Raw genomic sequence first — 13,941 nt, 5'->3', positions numbered from 1 at the left:
CTGCTTTCAGTTGGTCTAACTGGGAGCAGTACTTGTTGGAATTACTTGTTTGGTTTTCCAGAAGGAACTCATAATAGAGGACTCCCTTCCAATCCCACCATATGGACAACATCACCTTCTTTGGATGAAGACCGGCCTTTGGTGTGGTTGGTGGTGGTTCATTTTGCTTGCCCCATGATCTCTTCCATTCCACATTATTGCACAGTATCCACTTTTCATTGCCCACCACAATTTGTTTTAAAAACGGAACTTTTTCATTATGTTTCAGTAGAGAACCGCATGTGGAAATACGGTCAAGAAGGTTTTTTATCCTTAACTTATGTGGAACCCAAACATCAAAGCGGTGAACATAACCAAGCTGGTGCAAATGATTTTCAAGGCATGATTTGGATATTTTGAGTATGTTGGCTACCTCCCACGTGATATAACGTTTATCGTTCTCAACTAATGTCTTGATTCAATCGCTGTCAACTGTTCTACCCGACCATGAAGTATCGTCCAGCAAGAAATCTCCAGCACAGAACTTCACAAACCATTTTTGACATGTTCAGTCACAGCATCTTCTCCATACACTGCACAAATCTTTTTTTGCGTTTCAGTTGCATTTTTACCTTTCTTGAAATAATAAAGCATAATATGCCAAAAATGTTGCCTTTTTTCTTCCATCTTCAATATTAAAATGACTACACAAAAATTCACCAATTTTGATAAGTCTTTTTTTAAATGCACACTGATATGACAGCTGTCACATACGATCTAACAAAATTGTTTTCAATAAAGTTAAAGACAGCAAAGTGCTACTGGAGCCATCTTAACGGAAAAAAACGAACGAACCTTTTGGCCAACCCATATTTAGCATCTCAAAACTGATCTTAACTGTGATAACTGTGTTGTAGAAAAGTCTCAAGAAGTGTTTGAAGTCTTGCTAATTTGCAAATATCAAACGTTCTAGGCTTTGTAAAGAAGTGAAAGGTCGTCTCAGATCTTGAGGAATTTGTAAGCTGTTTTTTTTCTTTTGGTTTTTGTAAAAAGACCCTTCTTAATTTCCTAATAGGTACAAATTAAGGAGTATATTTAATGCACTCACTATAGGTTAAATCCAGTAGAGTAGGCTTTGTAGAGAAGGTAGAATTCAACCTGGTCTTGAATAATGGATAAGATTTCAAGAAGCGGAGAGAAAAGAAGCTGTTCTAGGAAGCATCTGTGTAAGAGAGAATATGCAGGACAGTGGACAGAATAGTCTAATGCAGGAAAGGAATCCGTGTTCATTTCGGCTGGAGAGGTGAACCAGAAGCAACTTGTTAGAGGCTTACTTACCAGGCTAGAATCAGAGTATGTGTGAGAGAATCTAAAGATCTTTAGAGTCATTCAGTGGTTTTCAAAAACTTCAGGGAGTATTAGGGGGTGTTTTTATCTGTTGATTACTTGGGACTTTCTTAATAAAAATTATCCAGACTAGTATTTTTCAAACTCTTATCCACAGTCCACAGTAAGAATGATATTTTCCACTGCCCTACTGTGTGTGTGGGGCGGAAAGGGGAGGGGGTGAGGGGTGGTAGAACATCCTGAGATAGTCTTCACAAAACAGTTCCATAAATGTGGTGCCTTCTGATTTCTGTTCTATCCTTTTTCATTAAAAAAAAATGCTGGTTGTGATTCTCTGAGCTGACACACAGAATGTCAGAGTTTCAAAGTGGACACATAATGAATCAGAGATCTTGTCCAGAATCATGTTTTACAAGTATTTCAAGAGTATAAGCAGTCAAGAGGCACAGGCAAAACAGACAGGGAGAGGGAACATGCCACATGCCTTCATAGTTTGTTTTTCCTACATTAGGCCCTTGCTCCTCTGGCTTGTAATGATGCATAAGGTCTGTGAGGTTTGTGGGTCACCTCACACAGCAGGGAGGCTCTAAATTATGAAACATCTCAATTTTATACCTCAGGGATTTGTGCAGCATTCTTCAGGGAGCTGTGCCTCATAAATCCAAAGACTGTTTACTACACTGGTTCTCAAACTTGAGCATGCACCAGAATTGCCTGGAGAGCTCATTAAACACAGAACCCTGGACTCTACCTACAGAGTTTCTGATTCAGTGAGTGTGGGGTAGCGCCTGAGAATATGCATTTCTAACAAGTTTCCCAGTAACTTGAGATGCTACTGGTCCACGGACCACTCTTTGAGAACCACTGGTTAACTGTAAGCACTTCTAAAATGGGGACATCCTCCTCAAAACATTCCACATAGAAGGACTCTCCATCTGTTTTCCTGAAAGTCCAATTGTCATGTTTACAAAGAAATTAAACCAATCACCCATCTTCTTTACCCTATAAGTTTCTCCCCAACCCCCAGCCCAGTAATGGGGGAGAAATTGATCCTGGTTAACTGATTTAGCTCCTTCCTCCTCCCTCTCTAAACTGATTTCATGACCCACTAATGGATTGTGGTGCATAATTTGGAGAACACTAGTCTACACAAACTTAACTTCTTTACATAAGAAAAATTAAGACACAGGGACATTAACGTGACTTTCACAGAGAGAATACCTAAATTGTGAAACAGTTTTATCCCTCAGAGACAGTGGAGAATCCATGAAGAGTGTTAGGTGGGACAATGACAGAGAGTAGTATTTAGGTGTAACTGACTGACATCTGTGAGTTGGATTGTGTAGAGGCCAGCTACCATGGCAACTCAGGCACTAAACTAAAGGCAGCACAGTCCTGTTGAAGAGGGCAGGATGTCTAGTTTGCAATCCTGTTTATCAGATGGGTGACTGGGGAAATTATGTAACTGTTCTTTGCCTTGTTTAATCAACCATAAACTGCAGATATATAACACAGTTGGCAGAAAGGACGCAGGTGTGAAGAAATGAGATAGGGGCTATTGTCACAGGAAAACTGAGGGGTGAGAGAGCAATGGAGGAAAGGAATGAGGTGGAAGTAGTTTTAGGAGCGTAATAGAGGCTCTTCCTCTCAATTGCTTCTTCTCTCTCAGCTGTTACCTACTTCCCTATCATCTGTCAATGGAACCACTGTCATCGTTATTCCTGCCACCCCAACCCCGCATCTGTAAAATAGATGCATACTTTACATTCTCATCGCTTCCCTTTTTTAAATGAATTTAGTAGCTGACTTTCTTTGAAATTTTCTGAGTGTTGTTTATTTTTTTTGTCCACGCCACGCCACTTGCGGGATCTTAGTTCCCTGACCTGGGATCAAACCTAGGTCTATGGCAGTGAAAGCGTTGAGTCCTAACCCCTGCACCTTCAGGGAATTCCCTCATTTTGTTTTTAAACTGCTAATGACAACACAGGGTTATACTAACAAGCAAGGGGAAAAGATTCTACTTGTAGGCATCAACAACCTATTTTCCTACTTAGCTTTTATGGATCTTGAGCATTCTTTTCTTTCTGAGGGAAACCCCAAATCTTGTTTATCCCAACAGTGGTATTCTGGTATTCTTTTAAGTTTCCTTCCTTGCCCTCTGTTGTCTTTTGTCAAAGGGTGGTCTGTGGACCAGCAACATCAGGTATCAGTTGGGAGCTTGTTAGAATGGAGAATCTTAAGTCCTGCTGCAAACCTAGAGAATCAGAATCTGTATATACAGAATGTCCCCTGGGAACATACACGCAGTGCACATTCATATTTGAGAAGCATTGCTACAGGACTTGTGAGAGCATTGACTAGGAGGCTTGAGCTAAGTCTCCTTTACCATCTGTGGTTCAAGCCAAATATTATTTCAACATTTAATTCTTTTTGCACTCAAGAAAGAGGAGATTTTTGGAGAGCCCTGCAGCAGGTTCTGTCTTGTCCTGTACCATCGTGTGTGTTGTGAAGTGTCAGTAGTAGGCAGAGAGTGGGCTATAAGTGAGAAGTTGCTATTATATAAATTGTGAAGACTGAAATTAGCTAACTACAGTTGTTATGAGTGTTAACCTGTTGCTGATACTTACCAGAACATCTCAGAGATCAAAATTGTCAACTTTTATTTTAATACAGTAATTCCTCCTTATAAGCAATGCATTGTTACGTATCTTATTAATATGTCACATTTTGGTTTCAGAATAGATTTATGTCAAGTCTTATTGAAATGATTTTGTTTTATTGTGGGGATGTAGGCTGTTTATGGGAGAGAAATTGAGAATTTCCTGTTCTTGTATTTTGTTGTCAAGGATGAAAATTGAAGCCCCTTTCCTTGTCCTTTGCCTAGACAGTTTTGATTGCCGTGTTGCTTCTGTGTTGTGTTCCTTAAAGAGACTTGATTTACTGTCATTAAGATAAGAGGCTTACATATGTATCTGCTCGTGGAAATCATTTGTTAGAGATACTTACTGTGTTTGAGTTCCTTGTTGCTGTGCTCTTCTTCCCTTTGACTCCAGGATGCCACAGTGATACCGCATCTCATGGCGCTGCTTAGCAGGTCCCGCTATACCCAGGAGTACATCTGTCAGATCTTCTCACACTGCTGTAAAGTAAGAACCAGAACAAATGTTCTCTATAATATAAAATCTTGCATGTCCTCAGGAGATGTGCCTTCTGTGTGTATCCTCCTGTAGTTAATCTATACACATATAAGCAGACTTATGTATTTTCCCCTCTTTTTTTTTTTGACACAAATGGTAGCGTACCATACATACTGTTCTGCACCTTGCATTTTTTACTTAACATCTTGAAGGATATTCCACATCAGTACATGAGGAGTTTCCTCATTCTTTTTTTTTTTAAACAGATGAAGAGTATTTTATTGTATAGATGTACAATAATTTATTCAACCAGTCCTCTATTGTTGGGCATTTAGCTTGTTTCCAATCTTATTTCACAGCAGTGATGCAGCAAATACCCTGTATGTAAGACATTTTATAAGAAACAGAATTGCTGAGTCAAAGAATGTGTGCATGTGTAATTTTACCACATGTTGTCTTATATTGGAGGTTATACAATTTTATACTCCCACCAGCAGTATATGCTCATGACTGTTTTCCCACACCCTCAGTTTCCACATTGTTGGAAATTGTTTTAAGTGATCTCTTATAAGGAGAACTAAGAGAGATTCTTCTCTCCTCTTTGTTGAGAGGAATTCAGTTATTAGAAGAGCCTGAACCTAAACTGAAGAGTGCCATGCAGTGCTACTTATTTTGCTTCATAGTTTACATATTGAGTGTACTCTTTTGATAACCATAATTTGCTAACTTTTAACCAAGTCATTGTTTATCTTCTGATAAGTTTTTCAGGACAGCATTACTTACCTGCTTATCACTTATAATGCAAATATAAAATGAGGAGTTTGGGGAACTATAGGAAAGAAGGAAAAGTGAACAACTGCATACTAAACTAAGAAGATCACAGATCTATGCTATTTTAGGACAGTTTCCAAAATATAACTTAAGTCAGTTCCTTTCAGAAAAAGTAACTATAGATTATAACTAACTACAGATTATAACTTAAAACCCCTCTCAAATCCTAGCTGTCATAGCCTATTCTATTCTATATATAAAGACATTTAGAATTTAAGATTTTTGTCAAAAGTCTCTGAAGTTTCTCCTCCTGGATTGCTTTGTGAGCATGTAAGCCAATTTATAGGACCAGGGATGTCAATTCCTTAATCTCTTGAGGTGAGCAAAGAAAAGCTTTGAGAAAACAATTTCCGACATTAAATGATGTCTTACAGCCAACCCTGGTAGATAGGTGGAGAAGGATACTCCAGAACTATATGCCTCATTACAAATCTTTCAGCATCTAGATGCAAGTGCTTGAGAGCACAGCATCTACTAGTCATAATCACAGTAATCCCAAATGGACACTGAAAATTGGACCTGGAGGTATAACTACTACATGTCAAATTATGAGAAGTTTGAATAATCCTATCCCTGAAGTTACCCAAATAGTTTTTAGAATTGCTCTTCAGGAACTTCTCAGTGCTTTTAGGCTTGCTCATCTGAAACTTCTCAATGCTGTTTTAGCCGAAATCATAGATAATGGAATACTGTTAAATTACTAGTTCTTTTGCTGGAGATAGATAACGGAATACTGTTAAATCACTAGTTCTTTTGCTGGAGAGAAACTTATGCTGAATAAGAATTTACAGGCACCCTCATGCCACTAACAGAACTGAAGAAAATTAAAAACCTGAACTCATCTTTCTTTTAGCCTGATAATTAGCATTTGCCATGGTAATTAGATGACCCAATTTAAGTAGTCTGAGATATAACTAGACCTCAGGAAACATTATAGCATGTATAAACCCAGTGACAACAGTAATAGTCTAAAATACTATTTATTTTCCTACTGACACACTAAAAACATGTATCTTTGAAAGCAGCTGGTCTGATGATCTCTGTATGTCATTAATTATAAAAACCTTTTATTTTCATTTTGTTTATGAAAACAATAAATAAAATTCATAGTAGCATTTTAAGACTCATTTACAAATTTTCATATACTAGTATCAATATTAAATTTGCATACTTTGGGCAGGAGAGACAGAAAAAGAGATTTCTAAAGCATTTGTGTTGTAAGCTAATCATAGTTATATTTTTGAAATTCTCTCCCTGATTTATTAAGGAGCAAAAAAAGGCTAGTAATAATATTAATTGGAATTCTAACTTCTACATTGTTGCCACTTAAGCAGTGACTCAGATTTCGAGACCTGTCTTTTGGGGTTTAGGATCATGAGGGCTTATGTGCTTCCCACACTGAGAGGCTGTTTCACTAACTCCAGGTTCGTGCAGGTTGATTTGGAGAGACCAAAGAGAGAGTTGGTAATGGAATAATAGTTCCTCCTCTTTAGTTGGTTCAGCCACTAATTCCTTCCTTGCAGTTGTTTTTACACAATCCTATCTATGACCATAGAGAAGAGGAAGAGCTTCTTTTGTAACAAACATTTGCTGCAATTTGGGCAAAGAATGTGAGGGATTAAAAAGTACAATATCTTGTAAGCGGTGGGAAACAGTTACGTACAGAGAATTGCACTGTGCTTCACCATCATTTATAAATATAACTCCAAGACTGAAAACAATCTGAATGTCTAACTATAGGATACTAGTTAAAGTATGGGACATTTGTACAATGGATTAAGGCCAAAAAAGAAATGAGAAAGCTCTTTGTGTACTGATATGAGTGATCACTGAGATATATTATAAAGGAAATAAGAGGTTTAGAGCCATGCATATATATACTTATATATGTATGTATAGTATATATATAGTATTTGTATGTAGTATTTTATATATTATATATATATAAATATATAGTATTATCCTACCATTTGTGTTAAAATAGGGGGAAAGAATGTACTTGTGTATTCTTCTTTGTCTTGAAGAATATAAAATAATCTATTAGTCACCTCAAATCAGGAGAATGGATTGGCTGAATACAGTGGAAGAACAGTGAGGTACAAGGGGGTAGAGGCAGCCCCCTGCCTACTTAGCTGTTCTGCTCAACATTGCCTGTATATAAATTGGGATGTTAAAATTTATAAGGAAGGCAAAAAAACCTTAGTCAAGGTTAATTGAGGCTTATCTTCATAACTTATTCTAGTTACCTACTTGTTAATAGGTAGAAAAAATGGGTCAGATTCTGAGGAGACCCTTCTTTTCCTTGACTCCCCCTTTGTAGTCTCCACCACTATCCTTATAATGAATAAGCCAGAGACTCCTGTGTTTCAAATGAGTCAATTAATAGTGAGACACTAGAAAGTACCAAAAATATGTGATGGGGGTTTGCTTGAGTAAACTGTGGAATATTATATAGTGATTAAAAATAAGAAATTAGAAGTTAGAAAATGTATAGAATCAATTATACTTCAATTTTTAAAATGTTTGTAAATTAAGAAAGAAATTGCTGAAGTGTTTTTTTTTTAAGGGCTCTTTTTAAAAATGTTTGTTTATTTAGGCTGGGCCGGGTCTTAGTTGCGGCAGGCGGGATCTTTAGTTGTGGCATGAGGACTTCTTAATTGCTGCATGCGAACTCTTAGTTTTGGCATGCACGTGGGATCTAGTTCCCCGACCAGGGATCGAACCCGGGCCCCCTGCATTGAGAGTGCAGAGTCTTACCCACTGGACCATCAGGGAAGTCCCTAAAGGGCTCTTAATAGTATGTAAAATGTTTAGGGGATTGTTGCCTATAAAAGAGAGTATGGCTCTTTTATTAATCGGAAGTATGAATGCTAATCTTCCCACTTCAAATGATGGATATTTTGGTCCAAGAAAGAATGAGCATCTGCAAAACAGTTGTAACTTGGCTGAATAGTGAGTTGGAGAAGTTGGTTTGAGAGCTTTTTTTCTAGACTAGGAGTTGGTTTCCTCTGGTGAACCCAAATAGATAACCTACCTTTCGGTGCTACACTTTTCTCTCCTAAATAATGATAAGCATGAACTACCATCCTTGCCTTGGCTTTAATTGACTTTTCATTATTTGAGTGAATTGGTGGGACATAAAAGAAGTGAATTAAGTACTGGCAAATTCAAAGCCTTGCATTAATCTTTAGCTTGTGCCATTTTGAAGATCTTCAGTAAATTGATTAGTAGAAAACAGAGTTGGTAAAAAATAAAATACCTGAATTTTCCTGTTACTTCACTTTCTTACTCTAAGAAGTGATAATTTTAAGAGAAATGAGAGAGAAAGAGAACTAAAACATGTTTACTTCTCAGTTATGCAGTGCTGTGTTTCCTGCCATCCACTGCTCCAACCTCCCAGATGTGTTGAGGTAGCTTAGGATCTGGTCCAGTTTCTCTTGTAATTAATTAGTTTTAGAGTTCCCCTGACTAGGTCATCAGTCTTAAGTTGTAAGAATGAGTACACTGTCTCCTGTGGGCATAGGGTAAGGGTGTGCACGTGAAATGCAGAATTTGGAGTGCTTTTGTTGCTGTAATGGTGTGAGGGCCTATGCCAGGATAGCTTCTGTGCCCCCTTCCTTATTTAGGGAGCTAAGGAGGCAGCGGTTCTATGGAACTGAGATGAGAGGTAAGATATTACAGCCCTTTGCAGGACTGAAAACAGTGTCTATCCTGCTTTTGGGGAATGGGTTTATACAGGAGAAGGGTAACTAAAAATTCTACATTGTAGTGAATGTGGTTTTCTCCATTTAAGTAAGTGTTTTATTGGAATGAATCATTACTCTTCTTAATGTATTATTATATTCTCTTTTCTTACAGGGTCCAGATCATCAAACAATTTTATTTAATCATGGTGCAGTTCAGAATATTGCTCACCTACTAACCTCAGTATCTTACAAAGTAAGATGTTAAAAATTATGGCCAGACTTTTATACTTTATTTTGGGCTTCTAGAGTCTTGGTCTGGAAAGAGGCACACATGTTTTGTTGTTTCTTTGGTAGATATTGTGATCAAGAATAGTATTTTATCAGTAAAATGTTATGGGGCATTGTTTTACCTCTAGAGAGAGTACACTTAAAAAAAAATCTACCTTACCTTTCCTTTTTTTTTTTTTCCTTCAGGATATGATTGTGGTATAAGTTCCTGTTGATTTTTACCTGTGATCATTAGTAGTCTCTTCTGGTATGGTGTCAGTGCCAAAGTTGCAAGTGAGGTTATGCCTTGAAGTATGTAGGAGCAATGGCTTGCTATAACAGGAAAGACCTTGGATTTCCTATTTGAAACCTTTATTTAGCCACACTGACTGAAACTTACAGCATATACCCACATATACATCAACATTTAAAATGTGTTCTGTTTTGTATTTTGACTTAAAAAGTCAAGGGTTTTCAGTTGTGTTAATTAAATTTCTTTACTATCTCTTATATATAGGTAAGCAGTGTCATGATATACTATCAGGCATTTAGTTAAAACTTTGGTCATTTCATTATTGTCCAACTGGTAAGTTGTAGCACATATTGGGACACTGTCTTTATTGTGTCACATTAGAACTAAATATGCTAGGAATTTCCTGTAAAGCAGAGAAGCTGTCATTTTTGTCTTCTATCCATTTGCACTGATCGTAGTCTGCTCTTTTTGTCCTTAGCTTTATTGCAGGTCTGCCCTGCTAATATGTACATTTTCCCTACTTCAGACATCCAAAGTTAGATCTTGGTGAAGATCTCACAAGAATAGGAGTGGGGAATGGAACCAGCTTGAAACTAGCCAGAGGCAAGGGAAGGACATATATACTGAGAGCTGCTTCCTCTGCTCTGTACTGTGTGTAGGCTGAGACCAGTCAGCACTTGTATGTCAAGAAACGGTTGCTGGGGTGGCGATTTACTGTTCTTGTTCTTTTCCATCCTCTAGCTTCATTAAGTTCTTCATTTCTTTCTTTTCTTTTCCACACTAGACTTCCTTATCTACTATGGCAAGTTACAGGTTGTAGAAGGAAAAAGGTTTTGGTAACATTACTCTTGCCAAGGTTTGCTCCACTGTCAGAGTGTCATGAACATATTCTAGGTTCCATCTGTAGGCACGTGCTTGTGCTGCAGAGCATTGCCCAAGTTAGGGACAGAGCTTCTTCACACCTCAGCTACCTATCCTGCCAATCTCAGGCTCCACAGGAGAACATCATATATAGACTCAGACTTGGAAGTGAGGATGAGGTCATCTGGTGAAAGCTGAACAAAAAGAATGAAAAATAACAGCTCTCATAGGAGCTCCTGCAAATTATAAAATATGTTGTATGTGGTCAAGAGTTTGAGCCCTTGGTATCATCCCAGACCAGTTACCTAGTTTTGAGGTATAGTAACATAATTCATAAGTATTTCTAAAGTTAAATTAGTTTAGTCCTTTTCAAACTTTTATCATAACTTTCTTTCCTCTCCTGTTCTCTTCCCCCACTCCCCATCCCATACACAACTACAAGAGTACTCTTTTTTTTTGATCTTCTCTTCAGTTCTCTGGTTTGTAATTTGGGAAGAAGAAATGTCCCACTTGAAAGGCAATTAGTAATTGTTATTAAGTTCCCTTTGCCTTACCAGCATTGTATTTTTTACAGCGTTCTTTTAAATTTGAATAGGGATTTATCTAGTTCCATTTTAGTTGCTACTTCCTCCCTGTTTTTTCTTTTCTATTATTTCAAAATTAATTTTAACTTTTTATAATTTTAACTTACTGTACTCTTCAGATATACAGGTCTTATTTTTATTCCCTTGAGTCCTTCCTTTAGTACTTTAGGCAGATTTAAATAGTTATTTCTTCAGAAGAGTTTAGATTCTGAGACATTAAAATTCATATTTGCAAAATTAAAATAAATGCTTTGTTCATTTATTTTTACAGGTTCGAATGCAGGCACTGAAATGCTTCTCAGTTTTAGCTTTTGAAAACCCCCAGGTATCGATGACCCTGGTAAATGGTAGGCTGGAACTTTCAGTGGCACCTACACAATTTAATTTATGAACTTTGTAGATTTAAAGAATTCCTTAATCCTTGTTGTTTGTTTTATTTCTAGTTTTGGTTGATGGAGAATTGTTACCACAAATTTTTGTGAAGATGTTACAGAGGGATAAGCCCATTGAAATGCAGCTCACATCAGCAAAATGGTAAAGGTCAAGACAATGTGGGAAGAAAGACAGTGCTTTATCAATTTAGAGTATTTTTGGACAGCCTAATGAGCTCACTTTCAATCCCCATCTTGTTTTGGGATTTTGAAATTTGAAAGTCATGGGATTATCTCATACCTTCTTAAATGGATGTGAGTTTTATACTCAGTTTACTACTAGTAGCATGCACAACAAGAACTCTCTTACAACATCTAAGACTACCTACAGAAAATTACTTCATTACATTATCTTCTCCTTGTATTTCAGTTGAAATAACACAGAGTTAGATCAGATTTAACCAACACATATTATGCTAAGTATTATGGCAGGAAAACATAAAGATATAGAAATAGTGAGAATTAGTTGAAGTTGATAACCAAGGCATGATTTCAGAGAATGTGACTTCCTCAATTTTGGAAAAACAAAACAAAGATTCCTCATAGAGATGTGACCATTTATAAGATAGTTATGTCAAGTTCTTATTAGCACAGTTCCTGGCTCATGTAAGCATTCAGTACATGTTAATTCTGTAATTATCAATACATTACCAGATAGGTTTAACACCTGTTATGTAGGGTTCTGTGCTAAGTGAATGGTTTAGTTTCAGTATTTAAGAAGCTGTGGCTCTCTAATATTTTGGCCAGAATGAGGAGTTTTCAGTGAATCACTCCTGCATCATGAATTGTTTTGTGTTTGTTTATATGATTTGTATTTTTTGTTTGTCTGCTTTTTTGTCTTCAAAACTGAGCATTTGCCTTTTTGTTAGTAAGGTAATACTCTCATGGAACTGGTTTCAAAAAACAATGTAGTAACAAATCTTAAGATAATGATAACAGCTATAAAGAATTCATCTCCTACAGTGTAAGTAAGGAGTTTTACTGACTTGTTTATAACTTTCCCTAGAAGCCAGAACATGGGGTATTTTAGGCTTTTTTCCCTCCAGCTTACCAAAGGAATCTAATTCAAAAAGGAAATCCATTAATTTAAGTTTCTTAATTGCTTAATGTTCAGTACTTGCTTAGAGAGTAGAAAGTAATTGTATTCTTATTCACAGCCAGATATAATTGTGAAGGTAAATTGTTTTTCAGTAGAGCCAAATCACTAATTAATTCTCAAAGCCACTTCTGGTAACCTCTGACTAGTTAGTTAATATCTTAACTAGTTAATATCTTAACTATCTTAGCTAATAGGGTTAGCTATAAGTGTTACAAGTTAAATGCTGCTTCTGTGATACTTCTACCACTGCTCTTGGAGTTGAAATATCCCAACTTAACTTCATTTAAATTTAGATACTTTGTTAACTTTATATTTTACTTAAAAATTTTTTCCTTTTTATTATGGAAAGTTTCAAACAAAAAGTATAGAGAAAAGTATAGAGAACTCCAGTGTGCCCAGCACCTTGCTTTATCGTTTACCCATTCATTCGGCCATTTATTTTTAAAACAATTTTGTAGGTATTTTTAAAAACTTCTGGCTTACTGTCTGCCTATATCACATAGTTTTCTTTGACTATTTAATTAATAGAATCTCAGATAAGGGAGTGTCAAAACTTTCTCCCTCAAGATAAGTAAGAGTAGTTGTCTTTTTTTTTCCCCATAATATCTTAAAGGCAAGTAGGTAGTGGTGGTTGTTTTTAAAGCTTTAAAACACAAGCAAAAACTTACTTTCTGCCATCTTATTCCAGTTTAACTTACATGTGTAGAGCTGGAGCAATTCGGACAGATGACAACTGTATTGTATTAAAGGTGAGTGAATTAATTCTTTCTAAAAACATGTGAAAATTGTCCAGGCATATAAGTGTTGAATATAAATATTTGTATTCCTATTTATTTTTACACATTTATCACTATGGTATGCGTGCACAGCATGAAATAATATTAAAACACCATGCTTTTCAGTGGGATGACATGTAGTTTTAGATATGTTTTGAAAGTCAAAGTAAATCTTTCCTTGTCAAACCTTTTTCACTTTTATGGCAATTAGAAGGATGTAAAAATTATAAAAATGTATAAAATTCAGGTTAAATAGAAAATATATTTTAGTCCTTGATTTTCATTAAGTTTGCAACACAGTTTTGTAGGCAAGCAGTTCACTAACTCTATAGATAAAGACTTTATTTCACCCACATGGCAGATAATCAAAAGGCATAATGAGAAAGAATAAGTAAATAACACATGAAAGCAATCATCATTATTGTGGTGTGTCAGATGCAGCTAGAACTCAGAAAAGCCCAGATAAAAGACTAGCCCTTAAAAGTCCTAAGACCTGGATTCTGGTTTTAGCACTTCCACCACTGACTGGGTCGGTAGCCTTGGGCACATCCCTTATTCTTGTGGTGCCTCAGACCCCTAATTATGAAAATGGAAGCAATAATTCCTGTTCATCTATCCCAAAGGGATATTGAGAATAACAATGTATTAAATACATTAAACAGCTTTTAGTTACAAAGAACAGAACAACTG

The 13,941-nt window shown here is 36.5% G+C and overlaps 1 protein-coding gene and 1 non-coding gene across 8 annotated transcripts in view; one reads left to right on the top strand and one right to left on the bottom strand.

The window, feature by feature from the left end:
* The window catches only part of ARMC8 (armadillo repeat containing 8), a 106,520-nt gene that overhangs the window by 39,009 nt on the left and 53,570 nt on the right, over positions 1-13,941 (top strand). For all 7 annotated transcript variants that reach the window (XM_073803788.1, XM_019934229.3, XM_073803787.1 and 4 more), the window contains 5 exons: positions 4,380-4,472; positions 9,153-9,233; positions 11,217-11,292; positions 11,389-11,479; positions 13,164-13,224. In XM_073803788.1, the coding sequence (XP_073659889.1) occupies positions 4,380-4,472; positions 9,153-9,233; positions 11,217-11,292; positions 11,389-11,479; positions 13,164-13,224 (402 nt within the window). The remainder of the gene's footprint in view (positions 1-4,379; positions 4,473-9,152; positions 9,234-11,216; positions 11,293-11,388; positions 11,480-13,163; positions 13,225-13,941) is intronic.
* Positions 7,997-8,069, bottom strand: TRNAE-CUC (transfer RNA glutamic acid (anticodon CUC)). The gene has a single exon. It is a non-coding gene; the product is annotated as a tRNA-Glu (tRNA).

Source organism: Tursiops truncatus, chromosome 4 (assembly GCF_011762595.2).
Source record: "Tursiops truncatus isolate mTurTru1 chromosome 4, mTurTru1.mat.Y, whole genome shotgun sequence".
Classification (NCBI taxonomy): Eukaryota; Metazoa; Chordata; class Mammalia; order Artiodactyla; family Delphinidae; genus Tursiops; species Tursiops truncatus.
Note: the sequence above shows the minus strand (reverse complement) of the source record. Positions and strands in the feature narration are given on the sequence as shown.